General features: G+C 43.1%; 1 protein-coding gene across 1 annotated transcript; it reads left to right on the top strand.

Annotated features, from left to right (window-relative positions):
- Positions 1 to 383: 383 nt before the first annotated feature.
- On the top strand, positions 384 to 23,096 carry Usp39 (ubiquitin specific peptidase 39). The gene is made up of 13 exons (XM_048352567.1): positions 384 to 684; positions 2,371 to 2,440; positions 4,527 to 4,621; positions 6,137 to 6,273; positions 7,655 to 7,807; positions 11,335 to 11,560; positions 13,600 to 13,677; positions 15,872 to 15,939; positions 16,418 to 16,606; positions 18,923 to 19,065; positions 20,168 to 20,303; positions 21,863 to 21,949; positions 22,858 to 23,096. Exons 1-13 carry the CDS (start codon positions 417 to 419, stop codon positions 22,903 to 22,905), a joined length of 1,698 nt encoding a protein of 565 aa, XP_048208524.1. The 5' UTR covers positions 384 to 416; the 3' UTR covers positions 22,906 to 23,096.
- Positions 23,097 to 27,607: the final 4,511 nt, after the last annotated feature.

The raw sequence follows: 27,607 nt of genomic DNA, 5'->3' as shown, positions 1-27,607 counted from the left end.
ACCAACTAACCCTCTACACTGGACTTAAGAAGCATGAAGGAGATAATTTGAGGATATCTCCTCCTTTGCCTATACAGGGTCTTTAGTCTCCAGGTGTGGAGGAGACAACATGGAGTGTCTATGAAAATCTGGGCTGGGGCATGACAGCTTCCTTTATCCAGGAAACTCTGTAAATGGTAAAGGGCTCTGATCTCTTTAACCGGGGAAGAAATGTTGGCTACTGAGGCGGTAGGCCCAGGAACGGTCCGCGGCTGCGCACTCACTTCCCATAGGTTTGCCGCGCTAGGTTTGTCCTTCTCGGCGACTCGTAGCGAGCTTCGCGTCGCGCCGCTTTTCTCCTGATTGGTCGCGGGACCCCCCGCGCGCGAGCGCGCGCGTGCCCGGCGCCTGCGCACCGTCGTCGGGTAGTAGCGGCGATGTCCAGCCGGTCGAAGCGGGAGTCTCGCGGTTCCGGCCGCGGGAAGCGCGAGTCCGAGTCGCGGGGCAGCTCGGGTCGTGTCAAGCGGGAGCGAGACCGGGAGCGGGAGCCTGAGGCGGCGGGCTCCCGGGGCAGCCCGGTGCGCGTGAAGCGCGAGGTCGAGCCGGCGAGCGCGCGCGAGGCGCCGGTGCCCGCGGCTCCGGCCGTGCGGGTGAAGCGGGAGCGCGAGGCCGACGAGGACTCGGAGCCCGAGCGGGAGGTGCGAGGTGCGCGGGGACGGGCCGGGCAAAAGTTCCCCCTTCGCCGGTGGAAATCTTGTATTTCTTTGCCCGGAGGCGGGAAGAGCGGGGCGGGATGAGCCAGCCGAACGTTCGGGCTTTGGGGTGAAGTCGGCCCTGGTGTTGTTTAACCACCGTCGCGGTGCGGGAGGCGAGTCACCGCAGAGGTTCGCTCCTCCCCGTTTTTGCCCGAGTGGGGTCCTGCAGCTGCGATTTCTGCTACCAGACTCCCGAGCGGAGAGGCTGAGGGACGGCCATTTACCACTTGGATGGTTGGGAGACAGTTCATTGGTCTCTCCAGAGTTTTGCCCACGGTGTGGCCAGAGGCTGATTGCTTCGGCTTTGACACTGTCTTGTTAAGGTTGTTGGTGTGGCAAACAGCCTTGGTAGACTGAGATGGTGTCTTCTGCCGAGGGAAGGGAAGGGGGCAGGTGCACAAGCATTTGTAAAGATTCAGATTCTCTTAGGGTTCTTCAGTGTTGAGACCCGTGCTGTGAATGTGTTCTCTCTTCATACTCCTTTTTAGTAGCTGACACAAGGGTGTAGTCTGGCAACTGCTGTTGCTGTAATAAACTTTCCTTCGTTTTAGACCAAACAGCAGAATGCCTTCTACTAGCATCTATATCCAGCTTCTTAGTTTGCAGACAGTTTGGGTAAAGTATCAGCTTCCACTCAGTTCTCAACAGAGGTAGATTTGAGAATCTACAGTTTATCTTACTGCTTATGATGTATTGCATGTTATATTTAACATTTCTTGTGATTCCTTTATGCGATAACATGAATGAAACTTATTGGTATATATGTTACAAACATGTATGTTACTCTCCCGGTTTATGGACTATTATATTATTGAACTTTCCCCTACCCCCACAAATAGGACCTTCTTTGGGGGCAGTATTGAGGTTTGAACTCAGGGCTTTGTGCTTGTTAGGCAGGTGAACCACATACCCATTCCTTTTCATTTTATTTTTTTAAATAGAGTCTCATTTTTTGTTCTGGCTGTCCTAGACCTCGATCCTCCTATTTACACATCCATGGGATGACAGGTGTTTATTGCTATGTCCAGCTTTTTATTGGTTGAAATGCGGTCTTGTGAACTTTTTGCCCAGGCTGGCCTTCAACCTTGGTCCTCCCAGGGTCTTAGCCTCCTGAGAAACTGCAGTAACAGGTGTGTACCACCACATCCAGCTACAGATAGAACTTTTTATTTGTTGTCACTTAAAACATGTACAATGTATCCTGGTGCCACCTGTAATACTAGCTACTCAGGACACTGAGATCTGAGGATCTTGGTTACCAGCCAGCCTTGGCAGAAAAATCTATGAGACTGTTATCTCCAATTAACCACCAAAAAGCCAGAAGTGGAGTTGTGGCTTAAGTGGTAGAGCGCTAGCCTTGAGTACAAAAACTCAAGAGACAGCACCCAGGCCCTGAGTTTGAGCCCCAGAACTGGCACCACCCCTCCTCCTCCAAAAAGTCTGAACTGAGGGCCTTGACTTACTAAGCAAGTGCTCTACCATTTGAGCTATACTTTCAGTCCCCATTACTGGGCTTTGTGGGGGGGGGGGTAGCCATTGAAAAACAGGAGCTCAATTTAGTCAGGAATGAGCTCATTTTAGTCAGTTTTCCATTTCATGTGTGTGTATAATTGATCTGTGATGGTGTTCCTTTTAGCAAAGAATGGCCGTGTTGATTCTGAGGACCGGAGGAGCCGCCACTGCCCATACTTGGATACCATTAACAGGTCAGTGTGATAGAGATGCTGAGGCTACTAAAGAAAAAAATGTAATCTATGTTGAAAGTTGTTTGGATTGTACATTAAACAACACATCCCCACATTTTATTCCTTTTAAAGCTTTCTGAAGAGAAAATAACATTTCGTGCCATATCTATTTATGGTTTTGTTTTTGGCCAGTCCTGGGCCTTGGACTCGGGCTGAGCACTGTCCCTGGCTTCCTTTTGCTCAAGGCTAGCACTCTGCCACTTGAGCCACAGTGCCACTTCTGGCCATTTTCTGTATATGTGGTGCTGGGGAATCGAACCCAGGGCTTCATGTATACGAGGCAAGCACTCTTGCCACTAGGCCATATCCCCAGCCCTCTGTTTATGTTTTTTGAGACAGGATCTTGCTTTGTAGCTCATACTGGCCTTAAAGTCAGAATCCTCCAGCCCTAGCTTCATGAATGCTGGGATTGCAGGATTATAAGCATGTACAACCGTGCTTACCTCTCTTGTTATGGTTACTTTCTTCTTTGTGTGTATGCTGGTCCTGGGGCTTGTTTGCCGGTCACCAGCCCCTGGATCCAATTGATTTTTATTTTTAAAATATGTTTATTTTTACTTTTTAGGTAATTGTACAAAGGAGTTACCCATTCAACAGAGCCATTTATGAATACAGTGCCTTGATCACTGTTACCCCTTTCAACATTCTCATTTACCCATCCCACCCTCCCCCAATTTATGTTTATCTATTTTTTTAATACATTCTTACACCCTTCGGGCTTTTTCTGTTTATGTGGTACTGAGGAATTGAACCCAGGGTTTTATGCCTGCTGGGCAAGCACTCTACCACTGGGCCAAATTCCCAGCCCCTTTAATTTGTTTTTATGGACAAAAAATATTTATTTTATCAGTGATTGTATGTATTCTCCCTGCCCTTCCCTTCCTGGTCCTGGGCTTGAACTCAGGGTACTTTCCCTGAGCTTTTCCATTTTGCCATTTGAACTACACATCTGCTTCTGGCTTTTTGGTGGTTAATTAGAGGCAAGCACTTTTACCACTAGGCCATATTCCCAGCCCTTGGTGGTTAATTAGAAATAAGAGTCTCATGGACTTTCTTGCTTGGACTGGCTTTGAACCATCATCCTCAGATTTCAGCCTCCCGAGTATCTACAATTATCAGTGTGAGCTACTGGTCCTTGGCTATATTCACTTTTTTTTTTTTTTTTTGCCAGTCTTGGGGCTTGGATTCAGTGCCTGAGCACTGTCCCTGGCTTCTTTTTGCTCAAGGCTAACACTCTACCACTCTACCACTTGAGCTACAGTGCCATTTCTGGCTTTTTCTGTTTATGTGGTGCTGAGGAATCAAACCCAGGGCTGCATGCATGCAAGGCAAGCACTGTACTGCTAAGCCATATTCCCAGCCCCTATTCATTCTTTTTATGTCATTTCAACCCCAAAATATTCTTGAGTCCTTTTTACTTTAGTTGTACTTGTACCTTTGCCTCTGAAGAAAATGACTGTAATTGAAGGTCCTTGACTGGTTATAAGCATAGTTATTCTTTGGTATTCATGGGAGATTGGTACCAAGACCAATTTGGATGTTCAAGTTCTCTAGCATAGTATTTGCATATAGCTTATACATATCCTCTTGTATACTGTAGATCATCTTTAGGTTTCTAGTAATCCCTAATTCAGTGTTAATGCTATATAAGTAAATACTTGTCATACTATATCCAGGGAATAATGACACAAAAACAGTCTAAATGAGCTTAGTGTGGATGCAGTTATTTATTTTTCCAACTACATTTGATCCAGGGTTGGTTAAATCCACTCCAAGAATTCATGGTAAGTATAAACTGCATCTAATGAGGAAGAGTCATGGGGCATTGTGTGTTCAGTGTAGACACGACACTGCTGTAAGGCGTGGTGGGTTGAGATGGGGAATGACTGAGCTTGCCATGGTTTATATATGGCTTTTGAACTGTTTTATGAAGAATGCTATGTGATTTTGTGAAACATGTAGCCAACACTGCTCCAGTTGAGTACCCTCCTAGATATCCTTTTTTATTAACTGTGTTTTTATTGTTGTGCTATTTTGGTTCTTTTAGGAGTGTGCTGGACTTTGACTTTGAGAAGCTGTGTTCTATTTCTCTCTCACATATCAATGCTTATGCCTGTTTGGTGTGTGGGAAATACTTTCAAGGTAAAGATGTATATTTTAAAACTGTAAACTTGTTTTGAGTGCTATCTGGATGTCTTTTTTTTTTTTTTTTCTTTTTTGGTATGTGTATGTGTGCTATTCTTGAGCCTTGAACTGAAGGCCTGGGCCCTGTCCTTGAGCTTTTGTGCTCAATGGTAGTGTCATACCTCTTCAGTCACAGCTCTACTCTGGCTTTTGGTGGTTAATAGATGGTAGAGTCTCATGGACTTTCCTTCCAGAGCTGGCAAAATTCAAACCATAATTCTCAGATTTCAGCCTCCTGAGTCACTAGGATTACAGGCATGAGCTACCAATGCTTAGCCTTTTTCAATTCTTTCCTAAAATTTATTAGTTCAACTCATTCGTACTAACTTACTAAGTAAAAGCTATGTACATAGAATAATGGGAAATTAGAGAAATGACTTATTGCTCCTATAGGAGTCATAGTTGACATAAAACAATTAGCAAATTCTGTAAGACCATGAAGATTCCTGTTAGACCATATGTCTGACTAAAGCATAAGGGCGACAGGAGCTGGAATTTGCAAAAGTCAATGTGAGCTGTAGTGTTTGTGTTGAGTTCATGGAAGAAATGAAGTAGGAGTTGAACTGGCTGAATAGACAGGGTATGAATGGATTAAGTGAAAGAGATACTGAAAGAGTTGGGGGGTATAACTGAGTCATAGAACACTTGTTTATCATACTGAGGCTTTAGGTTACATCCCTAGTACTGCAAAAATAAAAAATAAACAAAACCAGAGGGGAAGCAACATGAACAAAGTACATAGGCACAAATTGTCTTGAATATAGGCAGTTGGAGATTGAAGACTGAGCTATGATAGACTGCCATAGGACATGTAATTGTACATGTACATATACATGTGCGTATCATGTATAGTACGTTCATATATAGGTATTCCTGTGATACATAAGTTTGTATATATGCATATTTTGTTTTGGAGTTAACTTTTCTACATAATGTTTTATGCCATCTAGAGTAAAGCTAACTAACGTGCTGTTCTTTCAGCTTTTGTGATAAGAGAAGTTCATGTTGGAGACTCATTTCATGGATGACATAAAACATGTTTTTTGTTTTTGGTAGTACTGGGATTTGAACTCAGATTTATGCATGCTAGGCAAGTGCCCTACCACTTGAGCCATGTACCTAGCCTTTTTTGTTTAGTTGTGTTTCAAATGGGGTCTCATGTTTATGTCTGAGCCAGCCTGGACCTCAGGCCTCCTATTTACACTTGTGTGTAACTGTGATGAGAGGCATGCACCACATACTCATATTCATCTGTTTTTGGTTAAGGTGGAATCTTGAGAACTTTTTGCCTGGGCTTGGCCTTGAACTGTCCTTCTAGTCTCCATCTTCTGAGTAGTTAGGGTTATAGGTGTGAGCTGCTGCACATGGCTTATTTTTGCTACTTTTTAACACATTCTATAGTACAAAATATAGTACATATCATATGTGCTTTTTCTAGGACCTTCTCTTACAGCCTTTTACCCTTCCCTACAGGCCGAGGTTTGAAGTCTCATGCCTACATACACAGCGTCCAATTCAGCCACCATGTCTTCCTCAATCTCCATACCCTCAAGTTTTATTGCCTTCCAGATAACTATGAAATCATTGATTCCTCCCTGGAGGATATCACGGTATGTATCTGGGAGGGGTAGTTTGGGATACATTCTTTTTTGTGTGTGTGCCAGTCCTAGGACTTGAATTCAGGGCCTATGTGCGGTCTCTGAACTTCTTTGGCTCAAGGCTAGTGCTGCAGCACTTAAGCCGCAGCAGCACTTTTAGCCTTTTCTAGCCTGTATCTCATTGGAGCTATAACTTTCAAGGACTTTCTGCTTGGAATAGCTTTGAACCACAATTCTCAGATTTTAGCTTCCTGAGTAGCTAGGATTACATACGTGAGCCACTAGAGCCTGGCAACACATTCTTTTTTTTTTTGCCAGTCCTGGGGCCTGAACTCAGGGCCTGAGCACTGTCCCTGGCTTCTTTTTGCTCAAGGCTACCTCTCTACCACTTGAGCCACAGAGTTACTTCTGGCTTTTTCTGTTTATGTGGTGCTGAGGAATCGAGCCCAGGGCTTCATGCATGCTAAGCAAGCACTCAACCACTAAGCCACATTCCCAGCCTTGGCAACGCATTCTTTTTGACACATCCAGGACTCCCAAGAAACTGCCCTACCTCTTATCAGGGAAGAATCTGGACAAAGAGAAACTGGAATAAATTCAGAGTTCCAAAACAAGTTCATGGTGACCTCTGTCCAGCCCATGACATAAGGAATATATAATAATTCCATGACTGTGAAGCTTCTGGTCTTGTTCCTCTGAGTCCCCCAGTCTTGTGCAGAAGTGAAGAAGTGCTCTCTTCCTAAACTAGCTACTGTCAAAAGTACTTAAGGGTGAGGCTCTGCCTAAGACTTAGGCTTCTCTTGCCTTTAGAGACCTAAGAATCTCATGGTATCTGATAGTCATTGATCATGGAGTTGACCAGACCTGAAGTCTGAAGAAAGACCTGAGATTCAGTGATTGGGATTAGACACAGAGAATCCCTCAAAGATTAGCAATGTGGGAGATTTACCTCATATTATTTTGGTCTTTATATCCCTATTTGGAGTGTGTGTGTGTGTGTGTGTGTGTGTGTGTGTGTGTGTGTGTGTTGGAACATTCATAGCCTAGGTATTTTTGGGGGGAGGCAGAAATTACTATTCTAGACATAGCTTTCTTTTTTTGGTTAGTTGTGGGGCTTAAACTCCAGGCCTAGGTGTTTTCCCTGAGCTTTTCTCCTTAAAGCTAGCATTCTACCACTTTGAGCCACAGCTCCACTTGTGGTTTTCTGGTGGTTAATTGGAGATAAGAGTCTCACAGCCTTTCCTGCTCCGGCTGGCTTTGAACCTCAATCCTCAGATCTCAGCCTCCTGATAGCTGGGATTATTGGTATAAGCCACTAGTGCTCCACTTAGACATAACTTTTAAATTCTGTTTACAGCTGTAAAATAACTTGAAATTTTCTTTTGCTTTGTAGTATGTGTTGAAACCAACATTCACAAAGCAACAAATTGCAAACTTAGACAAGCAAGCCAAATTGTCCCGGGCATATGATGGTACCACCTACTTGCCAGGTATTGTGGGACTGAATAACATAAAGGCCAATGACTATGCCAACGCTGTTCTTCAGGTAAGATCAAATAAGAACACCCAAGAAGAGATGGTAACCTAGAAGCAGTAGGAGAGTCAGCTCAGAGAAATTACTACTTTCTTGTAGAGTACAGGTAGACTATCCTAGACACTGGATCTGGTGTGATCTCAACTTGAGTATTGTTCTGTGACAAGCAAAATATGTATCTTTCTGGTTAGGGGGAAATGCTGTGGGTTTTTTTCCAATCTCTGGGCTTATGGATTCTGTGGTTTTCAAGAAACTGGAGATAGAATCTGTTGCAGTGCATGCCCACTAAGAAACATGTAAGCAGCCTTTCTTTTCTGTTTTTCATGGTATAGATATCCTTTGTGCAAGCTATTCTTTTTTTGTGCCTGAAATGGGAAAGACAAAGACAAAAGTTCTATTTTCAAATACAAGGTGTTATACCAAGATTAAAAAAAACAATGAACACTATGTATAGTGTAGAAAATTTAGAAGCTGGGTGTCAGTGGCTCATACTTGTAACATTAGCCACTCAGAAAGCTGGGATCTGAGGATCTCGATTTAAACCCAATGGGGCAAGAAAGTCTAGGAGATTCTTGTCCCCAATTAACCACCGAAAAGCAGTGACTAGAGCTGAGGCTCAGGTGGTAGAGCACCAGCCTTGAGTGAAAAAGCTAAGGGACAGTGCTCAGGTCCTCAGTTCAACTAGTACTGGCACAAATAAGAAAGAACCTGTCTTGGTGGCTTATTCAGGAGATGGAAACTAGAGGACCTAGAGTTGAAGGCCAGCCTGGGGCTACATAGTGTGACACTGCTTGCCTCCTCCCAAAAACAAAACTGCAAACCTGGACACAGGTGTTAAGAGAAAAGTGTACACATTATAAAATGAAAACTTAATAATTCTTTATTCCTTTACTTCCCTGATATGTTGTTCTGGGTAGTTAACAGTGTATAGTTGTACAACTTTTTTTCTAAATGTGTATATGCATATTCATAATCGGTCATGTGGCAGCCTCATTTATTTAGTCATTTCCTGATTCATAAATAAAATTTAACGTTGACCTTTACCACTTGCTGTTACTTTAACAAGACTACCTCAGTCTGGAACTACAATATATAGAAAATACTTCATTTCAGGGTAATCATGGCTCTTAATAAAAAGCTAATTGTGCCAGTTTGTACCTGTTTTGATCTGGTACATAACCTTGTTTTGCACTGTATTTTTGCTCTAAAACATTGGGTAAAAAGATTTGGTGTATTCTCTTGGCATGCTCCCTTATTCCTAGAGAACTTAAAAGTCTAAGGTGGAGACATTTCATATTCTTCTCTATATCCTCTCTTTACTTTGCAAACTGTTATTACACAGGTAGGATTTGGACATGGGTAGGGAAGTTGGTCTTGGCTTTTTGGTGAATTCTAGTACCTGTAAGAATGTATGTTTATGTGTAAGAATAACTATGTGAACAAACCTTCTAGTGATGTTTCCACTAAAGTAGAATTGAAGAGACTGTTCAGTTCTCTGGAGGTCTACTAATTTCTCCCTGATGATGGTTGGCTATACTTGTTGTCAAAGCCAAAGAGCAGCCTCTCTCTACAAGGAGGATAACTGAGAATTTTGATAAACTTCATTCATGCTCCTCTTTTCTTGGAAATAACCCTCCTGTTTAGTAATTATTCTCTAAGCAGGAGGTTCTTATTCTTTTAGCTGAGCTAAATTTATAAGGATACCTTTGATTCCCTTTATATTTATGGTGCTGTCTGTGACCTGAGTTGTCTTCCCTAGAGATAACCTGCATTTACTCTGAGTAGCAGAAGCTCATCATCCTGTTTTGGTTTTTTGCCAGTCCTGGGCCTTGGACTCAGGACCTGAGCACTGTCCCTGGCTTCTTTTTGCTCAAGGCTAGCACTCTGCCACTTGAGCCACAGCACCACTTTTGGCCATTTTTCTATATATGTGGGTGCTGGGGAATCAAACCCAGGGCTTCATGAATACGAGGCAAGCACTCGCTACTAGGCCATACTCCCAGCCCCTCTTCATCCTGTTTCTTCCCTCCCTCCCTCCCTCCCTCCCTCCCTCCCTTCCTCCCTCCCTCCCTCCCTCCCCCTCCCTTCCTTCCCAACATATATTTTAATTCTGTGGTCTTCAATCCTGTCCTGTTACCTGAGACTAATGAATATATGCTTTTTTTTTCTTTTCTGAAACTAATGTGGTTGGTCTTTATCTTTTTGCTTAATGAGGTCAGACTTATTTTTGTTCTTCTAAAACTTGACCATCTTCGATCATATCAGATTATGTGTGTTTACTTTTATATACAGCCATCAAATTGTATTAAGGTAGCTTTCACATTTTAGTGTAGAGGTGAAAGATTTGGACTTGTGTTCCCCAGATAGATTTCTCTACTCCAACTAAAACAGACAATAAAGAGAATAAGTAGTGTTTCTGGCCTTTATTGAATTCTAATGTTGTTGCAAGCATAGAGTAAAAAGGAAAATATTAAATAAGTTTATCAGTGGCTAGGGATTTGAATACCTGTTTTTCTTTCGTTAATTTTTTTTTTTTTTTTTTGGCTGGTCCTCAGGCTTGAAATCTGTGCCTGGGCGCTGTCCCTGAGCTTTTGCTCAAGGCGAGTGCTCTACCACTTGAGCACAGTGCTACTTCCAGCTTTTTAAAGTAGTTATTGAGGTAAGAGTTTCATGGAGTTTCCTTCCTGGGCTGGCTTCAAACCACAATCCTTAGGTTTCAGTCCCCTGAGTTGCTACGATTACAGGCATGAACCACTGGTGCCTGGCTCTCTATAATTTTTTTAAATCACTTTGTGATGCCTATAGCCATTAAGTGTCTGCAGAAGCATGTGGAATTCAATGTGAAGGATATTTCAGCGTGAGTGTGTGTGTGCCAGTAATAGGACTTGAACTCAAGGTCTTATGTTCTTGCTTACTTTGCTGGCACTTTACCACTTGAGCCACAGCTCCACTTCTGGCTTTTTTTTTCTTCCCGTTAGTTGTGAGGTTTAAACTTGGTCTGGGCGCAGTCCCTGAGCATTTTGGCTCAATGCTAGCACTCTACCGCTTTGAGCCACAGGTCTACTTCTGATTTTCTGGAGGTTAATTGGACATAAGAATCTTGCAGACTTTCCTGCCCAGGCTGGCTTTGAACCTCAATCCTCAGATCTTAGCCTCCTGAGTAGCTAGGATTTCAGGTGTGAGCCAGCAGTACCCAGCTCACTTCTGGCTGTTTGGTTTTTGTTGTTGTTGTTCGTTTATTTTTTGCTGTTTAATTGGAGATCAGAGTCTCATAGAGTTTTCTGCTTGGGCTGGCTTCACACCATGATCTAAACTCTTAGGCTCCTGAGTAACTAGGTTACAGGAGTGAGCCATCAGTGGCTGGCTGTGAAATCCTGCCCAAATCCTCTGGGTAGGATTTGCTTAGAGCCTGTTTACTTCTATTCTTCAAGGCTTTCCCAGGTTCATCAGAAAGTTCATGAGGAGAATGCTAGCTAGAACAGCTTGGCTCCAAGTGGCCCTGCAGAAGGGTTTGGATTAACCAGAGTGTTTGACTCTAGGCCCTGTCAAATGTCCCTCCTCTCCGCAACTACTTCCTGGAAGAAGACAATTATAAGAACATTAAGCGTCCTCCAGGGGATATCATGTTCTTACTGGTTCAGCGGTTTGGAGAACTGATGAGAAAGCTGTGGAACCCACGAAATTTCAAGGCACATGTCTCTCCCCATGAGATGCTTCAAGCTGTTGTTCTTTGTAGCAAGAAGACTTTTCAGATTACCAAACAAGGTAAGGAACAAGTCTTCTATTGTTTTTCTGGCTTGAGGACAGCAAAACTAGTTTGATGAACACATTCATTTCCACTACCACTACAGTGGATTTTGTTAGTAGCCAGAAGTGAGCATTCACTGCAAATTGTGGTTTGGTTGGTTCCTTGTCTCTAATCCATCAGCCCTGCTCAGACGCCCAAGAGTTAGCTGTCTTGTTTGGTACAATTTTTTTTTTTTTTTTTTTTTTTGGCCAGTCCTGGGCCTTGGACTCAGGGCCTGAGCACTGTCCCTGGCTTCTTCCTGCTCAAGGCTAGCACTCTGCCACCTGAGCCACAGCGCCCCTTCTGGCCGTTTTCCATATATGTGGTGCTGGGGAATCGAACTGAGAGCTTCATGTGTAGGAGGCAAGCGCTCTTGCCATGAGGCCATATTCCCAGCCCCTAGCTGTCTTGTTTGGTAAAATGAACTTCACCCCTTAGGGGAAAATTGAGAGATTGGGAAAGGCTGATCCCTTATTAGGCTTCTGTTATATCTTACACTAAGATAGTCAGATGACCCATTTTGATTATTCTTATTTCTTCAAACCCTGTTTGGCATTGCTTGTGAGTGAAGTGGACATTACCTCTTGGTATTAGATCTTATATGATACCCATTAGCATCCACATCAGATTCTTTAGCATTCACTGTGCTAGGTTTTGGAGTTGCTATTGCAAGAGACATGACTTTTCTTTTCCAGGATTTCCTAGGCTAAGATCATTTGTTGTCATGAATAAAGCAAGCATTCTATGTGAGGGGAAAGTAGATCATTCTAAGGGTTGTCAGAAGCCTTTAGGATTAGGGAAATGAAGTTAAGAAGACATGCTTGGGCTGGGAATGTAGCTTAGTGGTAAGAGTGCATACGTAGCACACATGAAACCCCGGGTTCGATTCCTCAGTACCACATAAACAGCAAAAGCTGGAAGTGGTACTGTGGCTCCAGTGGTAGAGCGCTAGCCTTGAGCACAGAGAGGCTCAGAGACAGAGCCTAGGCCCTGAATTCAAGCCCCAGGGCTGGCAAAAAAAAGGGGGGGGGGCTGGGAATGTGGCTTAGTGATAGAATGCTTGCGTAGCATGCATAAAACCCTGGGTTTGATTCCTCGGTACCACATAAGCAGAAAAGGCCAAAAGTGATGCTGTGGCTAAAATGGTAGAGAGCTAACCTTGAGCAAAAAGAAGCCAAGGACAGTGCTCAGGCCCTGAATCCCTAGCCCCAAGACTGGCAAAAAAAAAAAAAAAAAAAAAATGCTTGTTTTTGAGCTATTAAATGGATATGCAAAGAGGAAGTGTAATTAAAAGCAGATCTTAGTTGGTAAGGAAGTAGATGTGATCCCAGAAATAGCTGAGTTGATAGGATCTTTAGCCACTATTTTCATGGGGCAGAATTATTATCCATAGATTTGTTCCGAACTCTAAGTTCTAGATGCCTTAAGATGCCTTTTCAGTATTAGCACTAGGAAAAGTTCCCTTGCTAGAGAAGAGAAGGAACTTGGAGCTTACTCTAGAGAAGTAAATATTTTAAGGTCTTAATTCATTTCTTTCTCTTTTTTCTTCTTGTTGGTTGTGGGGCTTGAACTTAGGGCCTGGGTGCTGTCCCTGAGCTCTCTTGCTCAAGGCTAGCACTCTACCACTTTGAGCCACAGCACCACTTCCAGTTTTCTGATAGTTAATTGGAGATGAGTCTCATGGACATTCCTGCCCAGGCTGGCTTTGAACCTTGATCCTTAGATCTCAGCCCCCTGAGTAGCTGGGATTACAGGTGTGAACCACCAATGCCTGGTCATTTATTTTTCATTACTCGGTCTTGAGATACAGGTATGAGCTAGAAATGATCATTGAAAGTCCTTCCATGGATCAGAGTGCCTAGGGAGAAAAGAACTTGACCGTGAGGCGTGTCAAGATCAAGTAGGAAGGGGAGAGGGTGAGGAAGAGGGAGAACCCTGACTGGAGGGGAGCTAGCGGCACTTGGTTTGGGTTTGTCTCATGCTTCCAGCTTCATCAGGTTTCATTCTTTTCTCCCAGGGGATGGAGTTGACTTCCTGTCTTGGTTTCTGAATGCTCTGCACTCAGCTCTTGGGGGTACAAAGAAGAAAAAGAAGAGTAAGTCAAGTTCAGAGAAAGGAGCTCTTTTTCTTTGCTTCCTTTTGAAAAATGTTGCAACTTTCCATCCTTTTGTTTCTAACTGTTTATATTTGGGTATGGAGGTTAGTATCTAATTGTGTGTGGGGGGGGGTAAAATTTCTTGCTACATAGGTCCTTCTCCTTATATTTTGTTAGAGTATGGTGTATTTTTTTTGTTTGTTTTTGTGCCAGTCCTGGGGCTTGGACTCAGGGCCTGAGCACTGTCCCTGGCTTCTTTTTGCTCAAGGCTAGCACTCTGCCACTTGAGCCACAGCGCCTCTTCTGGCCTTTTCTATATATGTGGTGCTAAGTAATTGAGCCCAGGGCTTCATGTATACGAGGCGAGCACTCTTGCCACTAGGCAATATTCCTAGCCCTAGAGTATGATGTATGTTGTGTGTAATTTTACAATACAGGATGTCATTAGGTAGCCATGATATCCTAGAACTCACTGTGTAGCTAATCATAAACTCATGATCCTCTTGTTTCTGCCTCCTAAGTGCTGGGATTATAAATGTATGCTACTATGACTGATTCTCTTTCAATAAGCCAAAATATTACATTAATTACATTACATTAATTATTACATTAATTGAAATTAGGCACAGAAAGACAAATACTATATACTATATGAATGCTAAAGAGGTTTATCTCAGAGTAGACTTGTGGTCTAGATGGGAGTTAGGGGGAAATAGGGAACAGACAGGATGGTTAACAGGTACAGTTGGACCTAAGGAATAACCCTAAGTAGGGTAACTGGTTGGAAACAATATTTGTATTTTAAAATAGAAAGGATTTTGAATGTTCCCAACACAAAGAAATGAAGTGATGCCGCCAGTTACTCTGATCTGATCATTATATATTGTATACATGAATTGAGATAATCACCTTGTATGTTCTTTATATGAACAACTAGTATTATAATTAAAAATATAAGAATAAGAGCCAGGATCTGGTGGCTTATGGCTGTAATGTTAGCTACTTGGGAGGCTGAGGTCAGAGAGTTTGAGGACAGCCTAGGAATATATGTGAGAATCCTTTTCAGCCTGTAGCTAGTTGTGGTGATATATGCTGTAATCCTAGCTACATGGGAGGCTGAGAATGGGAGGATTACATGTCCAGGCCAGCTGGAGCAGAGAGGTTCCAAATTTATTTCTCAAAAACTAACCATGCAAAAAAGGGCTGAAAGCAAAGCATAGCTCAGCACTAGAGTGAATTAAGTGGGCATAAATAAGCAAAGTAAAAAAAAAAATTTTTTTTTCTTAGAAATTCTGACCCAGTTTTTTTTTCTTTTTTGCCATACTGGGCTTTGAACTCAGATCCTCAACACTTGCTAAGCAAGTGCTCTTGAACCATTCCCCAACTCTTACTTGTTTTTTTATTATTTTAGATAAGGTCTTATATTTATTGCTTGGCACCAGCCTACCATGATCCTCCTACCTAAGACACTTGAGTAATGGATTACAGGCATGAGACATCACACCTGCGTTGTTTATTGAGATGGAGTCTAGCTAATTTTTTGCCTGTGCTGATCTCAAGCCATAATCCTCCATAGTTCCCTGCTTCCTAACTTGGATTACAGGTGTGCACTACCATATTCAGATTGACTCAGTTTCAAACTGAGGGTCTGGAGTCCCTCTAGTGCAAGGGTTAGTGCACTGGAAAGACTCTAATATGACCGACCTGATGACCCTTCCTGATGCACACCATAATAGGATGCTAGGACCTGGTTATGCTTTCTCTCACTGCTTTTGTTCTGTTGTGGTCTCTCTTAGTCATCTTCCTTTGGGGGGGAGAGAGAGAGAATATACTATATATGAATAGTACATATATATATATGTATATATAGTCTTCAATGGGAAGTTTCTTGGCTGTGTCTTATTTTGCTTGTGAATTCATGCATCTCCAGGCTCCATAAATCATTGATTCATTTCAGACATACTTTTTTTTATGGGGCAGGCTGAATGTTGAAGGACCAAAGGGGGTCTTGAAGAGATTTATATTCACACAGATAGTTATAAAGGAACCATGATGGGATATGTTAACATAGAGAAAACATCTGTGTTTAGGAAGAGCTTTGGGTCTAAGCTAGAAGATACTGGTTTATTTAAAACCGTTTGAGGTTGGAATATGGTTTGACATGCTTTCTGGTATCTTGCTTTCTGTCCGGCAGCTATTGTGACTGATGTTTTCCAGGGGTCCATGAGGATCTTCACCAAAAAGCTTCCCCACCCTGATCTGGTAAGTGGATTGAACCAGATCTTGGGCTGATTGTGTTGTCTGAGGAAGTTTAGTGGGGAGATAAAGAGGTACTTAGAAAACTGACAAGCCCTGTGTCCCTGAAGAGATTTCACTGAGCACCTTGTCAAGTGGCAGTCCCCCAAGGCTGTGACATGGCAGTGCCCTGTAATCTTGGGGATTAGTGGTTGGTATTGTCTGCTGATTGAAGTGGTCTGGCCACCAAGTGGTGCTGATGTATTTTTATTTCTCTAGTCTGAGAACTTTGTAGATAGTCTGGTATATAAGCAAGGTCCCTCAGAAGTTGGAAAGCCATCTGTCCTTGAACTGATGTGAGCAGGTAATACTGCTGCACACGAGATTGTCTGGCTCTGGACATCTCTTTTCATCCCCATCCACTGAAGGGAAACCATCCATGTAACAAAACAGTATTTCTCTGCTGTTCACATTCTGTACTTCTTTTCTTCTCACTTATTTCTAGCCAGCAGAAGAAAAAGAGCAGCTGCTCCATAATGATGAGTACCAGGAGACAATGGTAGAGTCCACCTTCATGTACCTGACATTGGACCTTCCTACTGCCCCGCTCTATAAGGATGAAAAGGAGCAGCTCATTATCCCCCAGGTGCCACTCTTCAACATCCTGGCCAAGTTCAACGGCATCACTGAGAAGGTAGTCCCGACACCTCTGCCCTGCTAGCACTTATCTTTGTTCTCTTGACTTGGTTCTTTTAACAATTTTCTTTATACTTTCTTGTGATGCTGGATATTTTTTTTTTTTTTTTTTGCCAGTCCTGGGCCTTGGACTCAGGGCCTGAGCACTGTCCCTGGCTTGCTTCCCGCTCAAGGCTAGCACTCTGCCACTTGAGCCACAGCGCCGCTTCTGGCCGTTTTCTGTATATGTGGTGCTGGGGAATCGAACCTAGGGCCTCGTGTATCCGAGGCAGGCACTCTTGCCGCTAGGCTATATCCCCAGCCCAATGATGCTGGATATTGAACTTGACATAGTTCAGTAGAAATTGTTTAGGTGTATGTTTTCACATGTATTTATAAGTTACTGAAATTGTATTGTAATTTCTGTCCTACAGATTGTGCCATTCAACCTGGAAAGAATATACTTTTTTTTTTTTTTTTGTCTTTTCTTTCTTTTTTCTTAAGTAGCTAGAACCCTGGGTCTTGTGCATGCTAGGCAAGCATTTTACTGCTGAGTTATATCCCTGTATCCATTTTCTACTGTTTTTGATGGCTTTCTATGTGTCTCTTACATATAAAACCATATAAACACATAAAACTAGATATCTTTGGTTTTTAGATTTTTTGTTTTTGGTGGTGCTGGGGATTGAACCCAAGGATTTACACATGCTAAGTACATGCACTGCCATTGAGTTGCATCACCAGCCCATATATATAGTTGCACGTATGTTATTCTTCCAGTCCTTATTACATTACTCTGAGTGTGTGTATGTGTATGTGTGTTTATAGAATAGAGAATCCTCCAACAGTTTAATTTTCATTTCTATTTCTCTCATAATTTCTATTTCACCCATAATTTCTATTTCACCCATAATTTAGCTTTAGCACCAAGTAGCTAGGAGCAATATTGACATGTGGACACCCTGTCCCTCATGGGCGGATATTATGGGTACTGATGGATGTAGAGCCCTGTGTTCTTGGCTTCCCCTCAAAAGTAGAATTTTTTCCAGTACCACTCACTCCTGTAAATCCTAGCTACTCAGGAGACTGAGATCTGAGGATCATGGTTCAGAGCCTGCCTGGGCAGAAGTTTCTGTGAGACTCTTAGCTCCAATTAACCACCAGAAAACCGGAAATAGAGCTGTGGATCAAAGTGGTAGCACTAACCTTGAGTGAAAGAGCTCAGGGACAGTGCCCAGGCTCTGAGTTCAAGCCCCATAACTGAATTAAAAAGAAAAAATAGGAGTTAGAAGGGACTGTTCTCATTCAAATACCTTAGACTCTTGCTTTTCTTACCTAAAGTTACTAGGTTTATTTTAGTAGCATTTTAGAAGCAGCATTTAAACATTTTTAATAATGTTTCTTTGTTTGCTTTAGAGCTTTTTCTTTTTTGTCAGTTGTGGGGCTTGAACTCTGGGCCTGGGCTCTGTCCCTGAGCTCTTCAGCTCAAGGCTAGTGCTCTAGCACTTGAGCCACAGTTCCACTTCTGGTGGTTCATTGGAGATAAGAGTCATGGACTTTCCTGCACAGGCTGACTTGAACTGTCACCTTTGGATCTCAGCCTTCTAAGTAGCTAGGATTACAGGTGTGAGCCACCTGTGCCTGGCCCAGTCTTTCACTCTTATCTTTCACTTTTTAGTAAGAATAGGAGTTTGTGTTAGAAAAACAATTGATGTTCACCAGCTTTTAAACCCTTTGGGCTTGGCAGGTGCCTTGGCTCTTCACCTCCCTTCTTAGGCATGAGTGAGCCCTCAGGAAATGCTCCTGTCAGGTTGTGCTTGAACCACAGGCCTTGGGAACTTTTTTGTCTCTGTGGTGCTAGGGATAGAACCGATGGGCTCATAGAGGCTAAGCAGCACTCTGCTCTGATCTGTGCCCCCACACAGCACAAGTCTTGGGATTGGTAGGAAGTTGATCGCCTCCTGTGCTGGAATACACTTGGTGATGAAGGCTCTCTTACTGTTGGAAAAAATCAGGAACTTCCTGTAAAGCTTTAATTCCGCTTTTAACAAATCCTGTTTTGCATCTGACACTTAGTTTTATGTAGAAGCTGGTAACCTGTGTTACTATGGCTAAATGTTGAATTGTCTGATCATATGTTGGCTGAAACACAGTCCAGTTGAGATACTTGAATCAGCCTCAGCCAGCTTGCCTCTTACGGTTTCTGGGACCAAGTATCTTCTGAAGTATAGGTGTAAGGCATAAGGCAAAGTCATGTATGAAAAGCAAAACTCCTGTCCCTGCTCTTGAGCCTACTGATCTCTAGCCCTAATTTGGTAATCTTTTCTCTCTCTAGGAATATAAGACTTACAAAGAGAACTTTCTGAAGCGCTTCCAACTCACCAAACTGCCTCCATATCTAATCTTTTGTATCAAGAGATTCACTAAGAACAACTTCTTTGTGGAGAAGAATCCAACCATTGTCAACTTCCCTATCACGTGGGTTTCTATATGCTTTGCTTCTTAGGGGCCCAGGCTGCCTTTTTTTTTTTTTTTTTGTAATATGATTGTACTGTTGTTATTATTAAGGTATTGCACAGAGGGGTTACTGTTTGATAAGTCAAATGAGTACATTTCATTTTGGACAATGTCACCCTCCTAGATTTCTTTCTTTTTTGTTGGTCATGGGGCTTGAACTCTGGGGCTGGGTGCTGTCCCTGAGCTCTTCAGCTCAAGGCTACCACTTGAGCCACAGCACCACTTCCAGTTTTTTGGTGGTTAATGGAAGATAAGAGTCTCACAGACTTTCCTGCCCAGGTTTGCTTTGAGCCTCAATCCTCAGATCTCTGCCTCCTGAGTAGCTGGGATTATAGGCGTGAGCCACCAGTACCCAGCTAAGATTTCTTTTTATATGTTGTACTGCTGTTCATTTTGGACTGACGCAATTGGGAATTACTCAGTTGGGATTTTTATTGGAAGGATGTCTGTGTTTCAAGGCCCCTGAGGTGAATGTTTGCTTGGGAACAATATTCTTTGTTATCTTCTCTCCTATTCCCTGGCCAGGAAATGTGGTCTTCAGTGTGGGGAAGAAACATCGATGAAGTAGGGTAGGACCATAAGATACAGTTCTGCCTGGTTTTATGGCTTTTTTGTTCTTGTTTACTGGTACCAGAGTTTGAACTTGGGACTTCATGTTCCAGCTTGGCTTATTTGCTCACTGCTTACATTGTTCCTCTTGAGCCACACCTCCAGACAAGCTAGGGTCTTTTTTTCCCCCTCCGGTCATGGGGCTTAAACTCTGGGTCTGGGCGCTGTCCCTGAGCTCTTCAGCTCAAGGCTAGTACTCTACCACTTGAGCCATAGCACCACTTCTGGTTTTCTGGCGTTTAATTGGAGATAAGAATCTTGCGGACTTTACTGCTCGGGCTGGCTTTGAACTGTGATCCTCAGATCTCAGCCTCCTGAGTAGGATTACAGGAATGAGCCACTGGTGTCCGGCAGGCTATTCTTAAAAAAGGGATCAGAACTTCATGATCTGTTTGTATAGGACAGTTTCCTCAACTTCACAGTCTTGCTCTGGCTTTATTTTCATCTTCACCAGAAATGTGGATCTGAGAGAATACTTGTCTGAAGAAGTACAAGCGGTTCACAAGAATACCACCTATGACCTCATTGCCAACATCGTGCATGATGGCAAGCCCTCTGAAGGCTCCTACCGGATCCATGTGCTCCACCACGTGAGTGGCAAAAAAGAGTGTTATTCCTTCTGTGTTTCAAAGGGCATCTCTTTCAGCTTGCCCTTTCTCAGCCTAACTTTGGGACTCTAAATAAATGAGCTGTCAGTGATTAAGAAAGTGGCTCTCAGTTTTGACTGCACATTGGACACGCTGTGGGTCTTTTTATTGTATTTTATTTTTGAAACTACATTTATTATAGGGAATTATAACACATAGAAAATGGAAGAACCAATGAATCAACAGGGGACGGTGAAGCAATCTTGATGTTTGGCAATGACAATGATCTTTGCCTTTTCCACAACTGCATGTGAAGTGGTGTGATATTCCTGGAATTCTGGTGTTCCAGTTGTCAGTTATTGCCTCATCACTTCACGTCCATACTTTATTACCAGCAGGCATGATTCTCAGCTGCACCTAAGGTTCTTACCTCTAGTGTCCATGCATGTAGTTCACACTGGGATCTTTCTAAAATGGATGCCTAAAATGGGCCAGTTACATTGGTTACCTCACTGACTTTCCACTGGGATAGATGCTGGAGATGCTGCTACAGATCCTGCAGTACACATGGCACCCTCCCCAGCAAAGAATTACCTGGCTTTAAACGCCAATCAGCATCAAGGTTAGAGACTGCATTAGGTTATTAGAGATGGAATAAGACATAATGGTTCTTTGTTAGGGTTTTTTCCTTTCTTCCCAATATTGGGCTTGAACTCAGGGCTTAGGCACTGTTCCTTAGCTTTTTTGCTCAAGGATGGCACTCTTACTACTTGAGCTCCATTTCTGGCTTTTCGGTGGATAATTGGAGTAAGAGTCTCATGGGCTTTCCGACCTGGGTTGACCTGAAAATGTGAATCTCCAATCAGTCTCCTGAGTAGCTAGACTTCTAGGCATGAGCCATTGCTATCTAGCAACTTTTATTAGACTCTATTGTTGCTGTTCTGTGGGATGGGAGATGTGGAAAGGAGTAGTATACTTTCAGGCCAGCTATAGTCTGCCATTTCTGGACAAGGAGGAGCCATCTGAGGTGAAGATCGGAAAATTTCTTTTCTCCTCTTTAATGTCTACCTAAATTTTCCTTAAAAGATAAAGTGAAGGGCCTGGGAATATGGCCTAGTGGCAAGAGTGCTTGACTTGTATACATGAAGCCCTGGGTTCGATTCCCCAGCACCACATATATAGAAAAAAGCCAGAAGTGGCGCTATGGCTCAAGTGGTAGAGTGCTAGCCTTGAGCAAAAAGAAGCCAGGGACAGTCAGTGCTCAGGCCCTGAGTCCAAGCCCCAGGACTGGCAAAAAAACAACAAAAAAAAGATAAAGTGAAGAGGTGTTTTGAGACTCCACTGTACTTCAGCAATTCCTTAATAGGGATTGAGATTGCTATGGCTGATATACCAAATTCTATTAACTGACTCATATCTAGCTAATGGGCATATTATTTGCCATGGCTCTCATTGTTTGATATCTAGTTGCTGGCTCTCATTTTTTTCTAATTGTGATCTCTTCCTTCTATACATTTTGGTTTTAGAAAACAGACTAACCCAGCCTTTTGTATTTTCTACAGGGGACTGGCAAATGGTATGAATTACAAGACCTCCAGGTGACTGACATCCTGCCCCAGATGATCACGCTGTCCGAGGCCTACATTCAGGTGGGTATGAACCCAGGCAGAAAGTGGGATTGAGTTAGAGCCTTTGTTAGAAAGCCAGGAGCCTGTTAGTATATACTGAAGGCTGTGTGCTGGGGTGTTTGTCAGATTATATGGCCTACAAGTCAGTGAGAGAGCTGTAGAAGAGAAGTGTAGGAGAGCATAACAATCTGAATGAGCAAAGACGGCTCTGTTTTGGCCGGGTGAGTCTTGCAGAATTGTGTGGTCTGACCAGGAGGATGAATCGGAGCCTTCAAGGGGGTTGATTAGCAGCTGAAGCTCTCCCCAAGGCAGTTAGTCAGCATTCTTCTTAGTGACCCTTGCACTTTCTTCATGTCTATTTGGAGTGCTAACCATGTTGTATTGAGTGTCTCCTACATTGAATCGAGGGCCTGGGGAACTGAGTTTTATTGGGTGACTGCTATAGATGGTGATAGAGAAAGGAGGATTGGGAATAACAAAAGCCATAGCTTTGCAAAAGAGATGACTGTCTTCTTAGAGCTAACTCTTCTTTTTAGTGACTTCCTCTAAGCTTGTAGACTTGGCCACATATCTTTTTTGTTTGGGTTTTTTTCCCCTTGGTGTTGGGGACTGGACTCAAGATCTCATGCATGCTAACTAAGCATGTGCTTTGTTACTGAGCTAAACCCTCCTGTCCCCAGCTCACCGCATAACCTAGTTTTGGAAGTGGAGTTTGGAATGTAAAGGGGAGAATGAGTGGAAAAATGAAAATGAGATGGAAAGGAATGTTTGGGGAGGGTGTGAATTATTTTATTATTTTCAAGGTATATAGCTGGCATGTCACCATGGTGACAGGCTGTAATTTGCCTGGCACACAATAGGTACTTGTTAACTATCTGTTGACTGAATACCTCTTTACCAGGTCATCAGTGTCTCTTCATTTCTTACAGATTTGGAAGAGGCGCGATAATGATGAAACCAACCAGCAGGGGGCTTGAAGGAGGTGTCCAGGGCTTTGTTCCCAAGGGTTTTGGCTGAGAATGGTAAAGAAGATGCTGAAGCTATAGCTGAATATGGACCGACTGGTAGGTCCCCTGGGACAACCCAGTTTTCATGTGTTCTGGCCACAGCAGAACATCACAGAAGCCTGACTCTGGTTTGTTCCTGGTTGACCGCAACTGTTCTTTGCCAGCTTATTGTAGACTGATGCTCCTTTTTCCTTTCAGTGGAGCTCTGTTTCAGCCTCAGCAGACAACTCTTACAATGGCTATAATTTATTTCTGAATAGCTGTGAGTATCAAAGATCAGATAATTCATTGTAAACATCGAGCTCTGGGATTTCAGGAATAAGAGTGTGATGCCGGTAACATGCCTGTGTCTATTATAGTAGATAATTTCCTATATTTCTTGATGTGTATGGATTTTTTTTTGAATGGATTAAATATTTTCCTCTTTTTAAACTAGCCTCTTGTTTTTAATGTTCTTCACTCGGGCTACTGAGGGGAAGATTTATTTTCCTTTTCACTCTTCCTAAACTGCTTGTAGTCTCTCATCTGGCGGATATCATCTTGCTTTTTTTCCCTTTCCACTTGGGATTGGTGTATCCATTGGGATACATTTGTCTCTTATGTAACAGAGTCTGTCAAAAGTCATAAATTACTGTGCTTACCTAGAAGGCTGACGGTAGATGACTTCATACTGTACTGCAGCTCTGGAAGGGAACAGAGAAAAAACAAAGCTAGGATGTCAGGTGCCAGTTTCTCATGCCTACAATCCTAGCTACTCCAGGAGGCTGAGATCTGAGGATCATAGTTTAAGCCAGACCAGGTAGAAAAGTCCATGAGACTCTTCAGTTAACCACCAAAAAGCCACAAGTGGAATTGTGGCTCAAGTGGGTAGAGCAGTAGCCTTGAGTAGCTAAGCTAAGGGACAGTACCTAGGCCCTGAGTTCAAGCTTCAGCCACCAAAAAAGGAAAAAAAAACTAGGAAGATTTTCCCATTCAAGAGTGTAAGAACTCTGAGGAGTTCTCAGTTAAGCCACTGGCGAGCCCCAGAGCAGAGACTGTCCGGAAATCTTGAGGAAAAATAGCTTCTGTTGAGCACAGTCATTGACTGAATCACCTGGAAGGAAGTATGGCCTTAGCGTAAGTAATGTGACAGGCCTAAGTATGTAGAAAGCTGACAGCACAGCAGCTGGAGGCAGTTTTTTACTTCTCTTTTCTGTGACCAACTCCTGTCCATTTCCCTTTGTAAGTGTCCCTTTTTGTTGTTTTGTGTTTTGAGACAAGATCCAACTCTGCTGGGTAGGCTTGCCTGGCAGTTGCTCTGGAGCGCAGTCTGACCTCAAACTTCCAGTCCTCCTGACTGCTTGGAGGCATGCACCACCCCGCTTGGATGTTAAGTGTGTCTTGGACAATCTACCCACTTGTCATTCTCTACCACCATCTGGTCTAAGTTATGCTGGCTTACTGCGGCTCCAGTCAATCTGGGTCCAATCCAGAGAGAGAAACTATATGATAAAACAGTATGATCAAGGAGAGCTTAACTTTAGTAATTAGTATTATTATTTTTTTTTTGGCCAGTCGTGGGGCTTGAACTCAGGGCTTGAGCACTGTCCCTAGCTTCTTTTTGCTCAAGGCTAGTACTCTACCACTTGAGCCACAGCGCCACTTCTGGCTGTTTTCTATATATGTGGTGCTGAGGAATCGAACCCAGGGCTTCACGTGTATGAGGCAAGCACTCTTGCCACTAGGCCATATCCCCAGCCCCAACTTTAGTAATTATTAATTATAACAGAGGTGTAGCATGATGATGAAAAGTAATAGATGTGTAAGGAACAGTTGCTGTTGCCAAGGCTGACATCATGTCCACAGCCAGGTTTCAGGCTTTGTTGAAAAGCTGTAGGCCATAGCTTTGTGGTCGAAGATTTACTTAGCTATATGAGGTCCTGGTCTTAATCCCCAGCATCAAAAATATAATAAAAGCCTGCTTTTTGATGTGTTAAGGAAAGCCTCTCATAGAGGGTGTCTCAGATGAGCATTCCAGAACCAGGAAGCAAAGCCTTTCTTCAGCAATGTTTCTTTCACGCCCTTTTCTGACATAGCCTTAATGCTGACTGCAAGGGAAAAATCCAAGGGCCTAGATACATTTTCACCGAAGAGGCCAAAAGGTCAAATTTGGAGCTGAAAAAGCACTGAGTAAATTGATAACCTCTTTACCATAACCCAAAGCTAGCCAGCAGCTATTTTTTCCCCCAAAAGATTAACTATTGGCAGAAAACATATGCTTGTTTCAAAGTCCAGAGTCCTGCACTGTGAGTCTACTATCGGTGTTTGTCAAAGACTCCTGTTTGCCATGGATACTTCAAAATAGCAGTGGAGCTTCAGGATCATGAGACCAAGGGATAGAGCAGGCCATTCTGCAGCCTGTGCTTGTTCCAAAAATCTTTTGTTCTAGTTCTCCTTTGTAAACCTTTCACCTTACAGCTCTGACTGTACATGGGTCAGAGTAGTATAATCCCTTTGGTCCATGTATGGTTGCTGGAATGGACTGCTGTAGTAGCTCATCTTTTATTTATTTTTATTTATTTATTTATTTATTTTTTTGGCCAGTCCTGGGCCTTGGACTCAGGGCCTGAGCACTGTCCCTGGCTTCTTCCCGCTCAAGGCTAGCACTCTGCCACTTGAGCCACAGCGCCGCTTCTGGCCGTTTTCTGTATATGTGGTGCTGGGGAATCGAACCTAGGGCCTTGTGTATCCAAGGCAGGCACTCTTGCCACTAGGCTATATCCCCAGCCCACTCATCTTTTATTTTGAAGGAGATATTTTGATTCTAGATCCTTGCCATTCCCTACACCTGAAACTTCACTGAAATGACAGTTACCTAAATTGTTTTTTGGGGTTCAATTTCTAACTTCTTGTTGCATCTCTGACAGCCGTCTGAAGCATTTAATACATCCTGCTCGTCAGATCTAACCAGCGTAGTGTCATCGATGTATGTAGTGGACGAGTGTGCTGTGTAGAAAGTCCAGATGATGGAGATCTCTATGGCCAGACATAGCAGCACACCATGTAGTCTCGGCTCTTAGGCTAACGTGGGGGCTGGGAATATGGCCTAGTGGCAAGAGTGCTTGCCTTGTATACATGAAGCCCTGAGTTCGATTCCTCAGCACCACATATAAAAAAAAGGCCAGAAGTGGTGCTGTGGCTCAAGTGGCAGTGTGCTAGCCTTGAGCAAAAAGAAGCCAGAGACAGTGCTCAGGCCCTAAGTTCAAGACTGGCCAAAAAAAAGAGAGGCTAAAGTGGGAGTATCACTTGAACCCTGTAATTTAAGATCAATATGGGCAGCAAAACAAATGAAACTTTGCAGACTGTATTATGATTGGGACCAGGAGAATGGACAATCCTGGGCCACACTGGGAAGGCTTCCCTTTGACCCTGCCAAGCAAAAGCAAAGTATTTCTTGTGATTCTTAGAAATTTGTATCCACAAACCCAATAAGATATCAGCTTGGTAGCTGCATACCACGGGCCAGAGGCTATGCTATATCACTTAGAATGCCATATCTGGAAAGCAGCTTCTGTTGGAATTGTTTATAGTCATTCTCCAAGAGTGAACCTCCATGCGCAGCTTCTGTGTTATCCTCTTACATTTATAATTTTGGCTATATATTTTCCCATGATTGTGGCCATGGAGTTTGGGGACCATTTGTCAAGCTGCTGACATGTCTGTGTGAAACATATGTCTGTGAGCGGGAGCCAGCTTCTGTGCTGTTATAGCTCTAACCACAACATGCCCTTCCTCTTTTGGAGGCCTCAGTTTCGGGCCAGAATGTGAGCCACAGATGAAGAAGTGAAATTCATGCTCTCTTACCATGACCCCAAGCTCGAACTCACAAAGGAGCAGAAAGACCCAGAATATTTGCAACAAAGATTTTTGTGTCTCAGCCCTCCCTCAGAGCAGATGAATAGAAGGTTTGCTCTAGTACTTGTATGTTGGAAATGGAGCCAGAGGGTTGAGAAGGGGTTGAGAAAGTCCTGAGTTAAATATGAAAATAGGGCTGGGAATATGGCATAGTGGTAGAGTGTTTGCCTTGCATACATGAAGCCCTGGATTCAATTCCTCAGTACCACGTATATAGAAAAAGCCAGAAGTGGTGCTGTTTCTCAAGTGGTAGAGTATTAGCCTTGAGTAAAAAGAAGCCAGGCACAGTGCTCAGGCCCTGAGTTCAAGCCCCAGGACTGGCAAAAAAAAAAAAGTGAAAATACACATCTTGCTATATAGTTCTTTCCTGGAATTGGTAAAATTATGGGTGGTTTTTTTCTCCTCTTTTTTTTTTGGTCTGTAATTTCTGAAATCTTAAATTTAAAATAAGACAAAAGTTCTTGTATTATAAATAGAAGGACATTTCTGGCATTTAGGTCTTTAAAGCTAAAGATGTGTCTTCATTTATTCATTTTGTTCTGGTTACCTTCTCACCACGGAGAGAATCTTGGGAAGAGGGAGGGTAGGAGTTGGAAGGGCAGGCTAGAGTGGTGGTTAAAGCGAGGAGAGATGGGGTTATCTATCCTCATCAAGGCAGGGTGAAGTAGGTCCCCACCTTGCTGGCTTCGGGTGAGCCTATGGCTCCCGCAGCATGGCAAAGGTCAGTATGTTCTTTTGCACACATGAGTAGGACTTTATTAGCAGTGTCACAGAAATT

Source organism: Perognathus longimembris, chromosome 8, assembly GCF_023159225.1.
Source record: "Perognathus longimembris pacificus isolate PPM17 chromosome 8, ASM2315922v1, whole genome shotgun sequence".
NCBI classification, from domain to species: domain Eukaryota; kingdom Metazoa; phylum Chordata; class Mammalia; order Rodentia; family Heteromyidae; genus Perognathus; species Perognathus longimembris.
The sequence above is the reverse complement of the archived record's forward strand: the minus strand, read 5'-3'. Positions and strand labels throughout refer to the sequence as shown.

Coding starts and splice junctions, on each gene's coding strand:
- Usp39 (XM_048352567.1), top strand. CDS start 417: ATGTCCAGCCGGTCGAAGCGGGAGTCTCGCGGTTCCGGCCGCGGGAAG. Junction 4,622..6,136: donor GTGTGGGAAATACTTTCAAG/GTAAAGATGTAT, acceptor CCTTCCCTACAG/GCCGAGGTTTGAAGTCTCAT. Junction 11,561..13,599: donor TTTTCAGATTACCAAACAAG/GTAAGGAACAAG, acceptor CTTTTCTCCCAG/GGGATGGAGTTGACTTCCTG.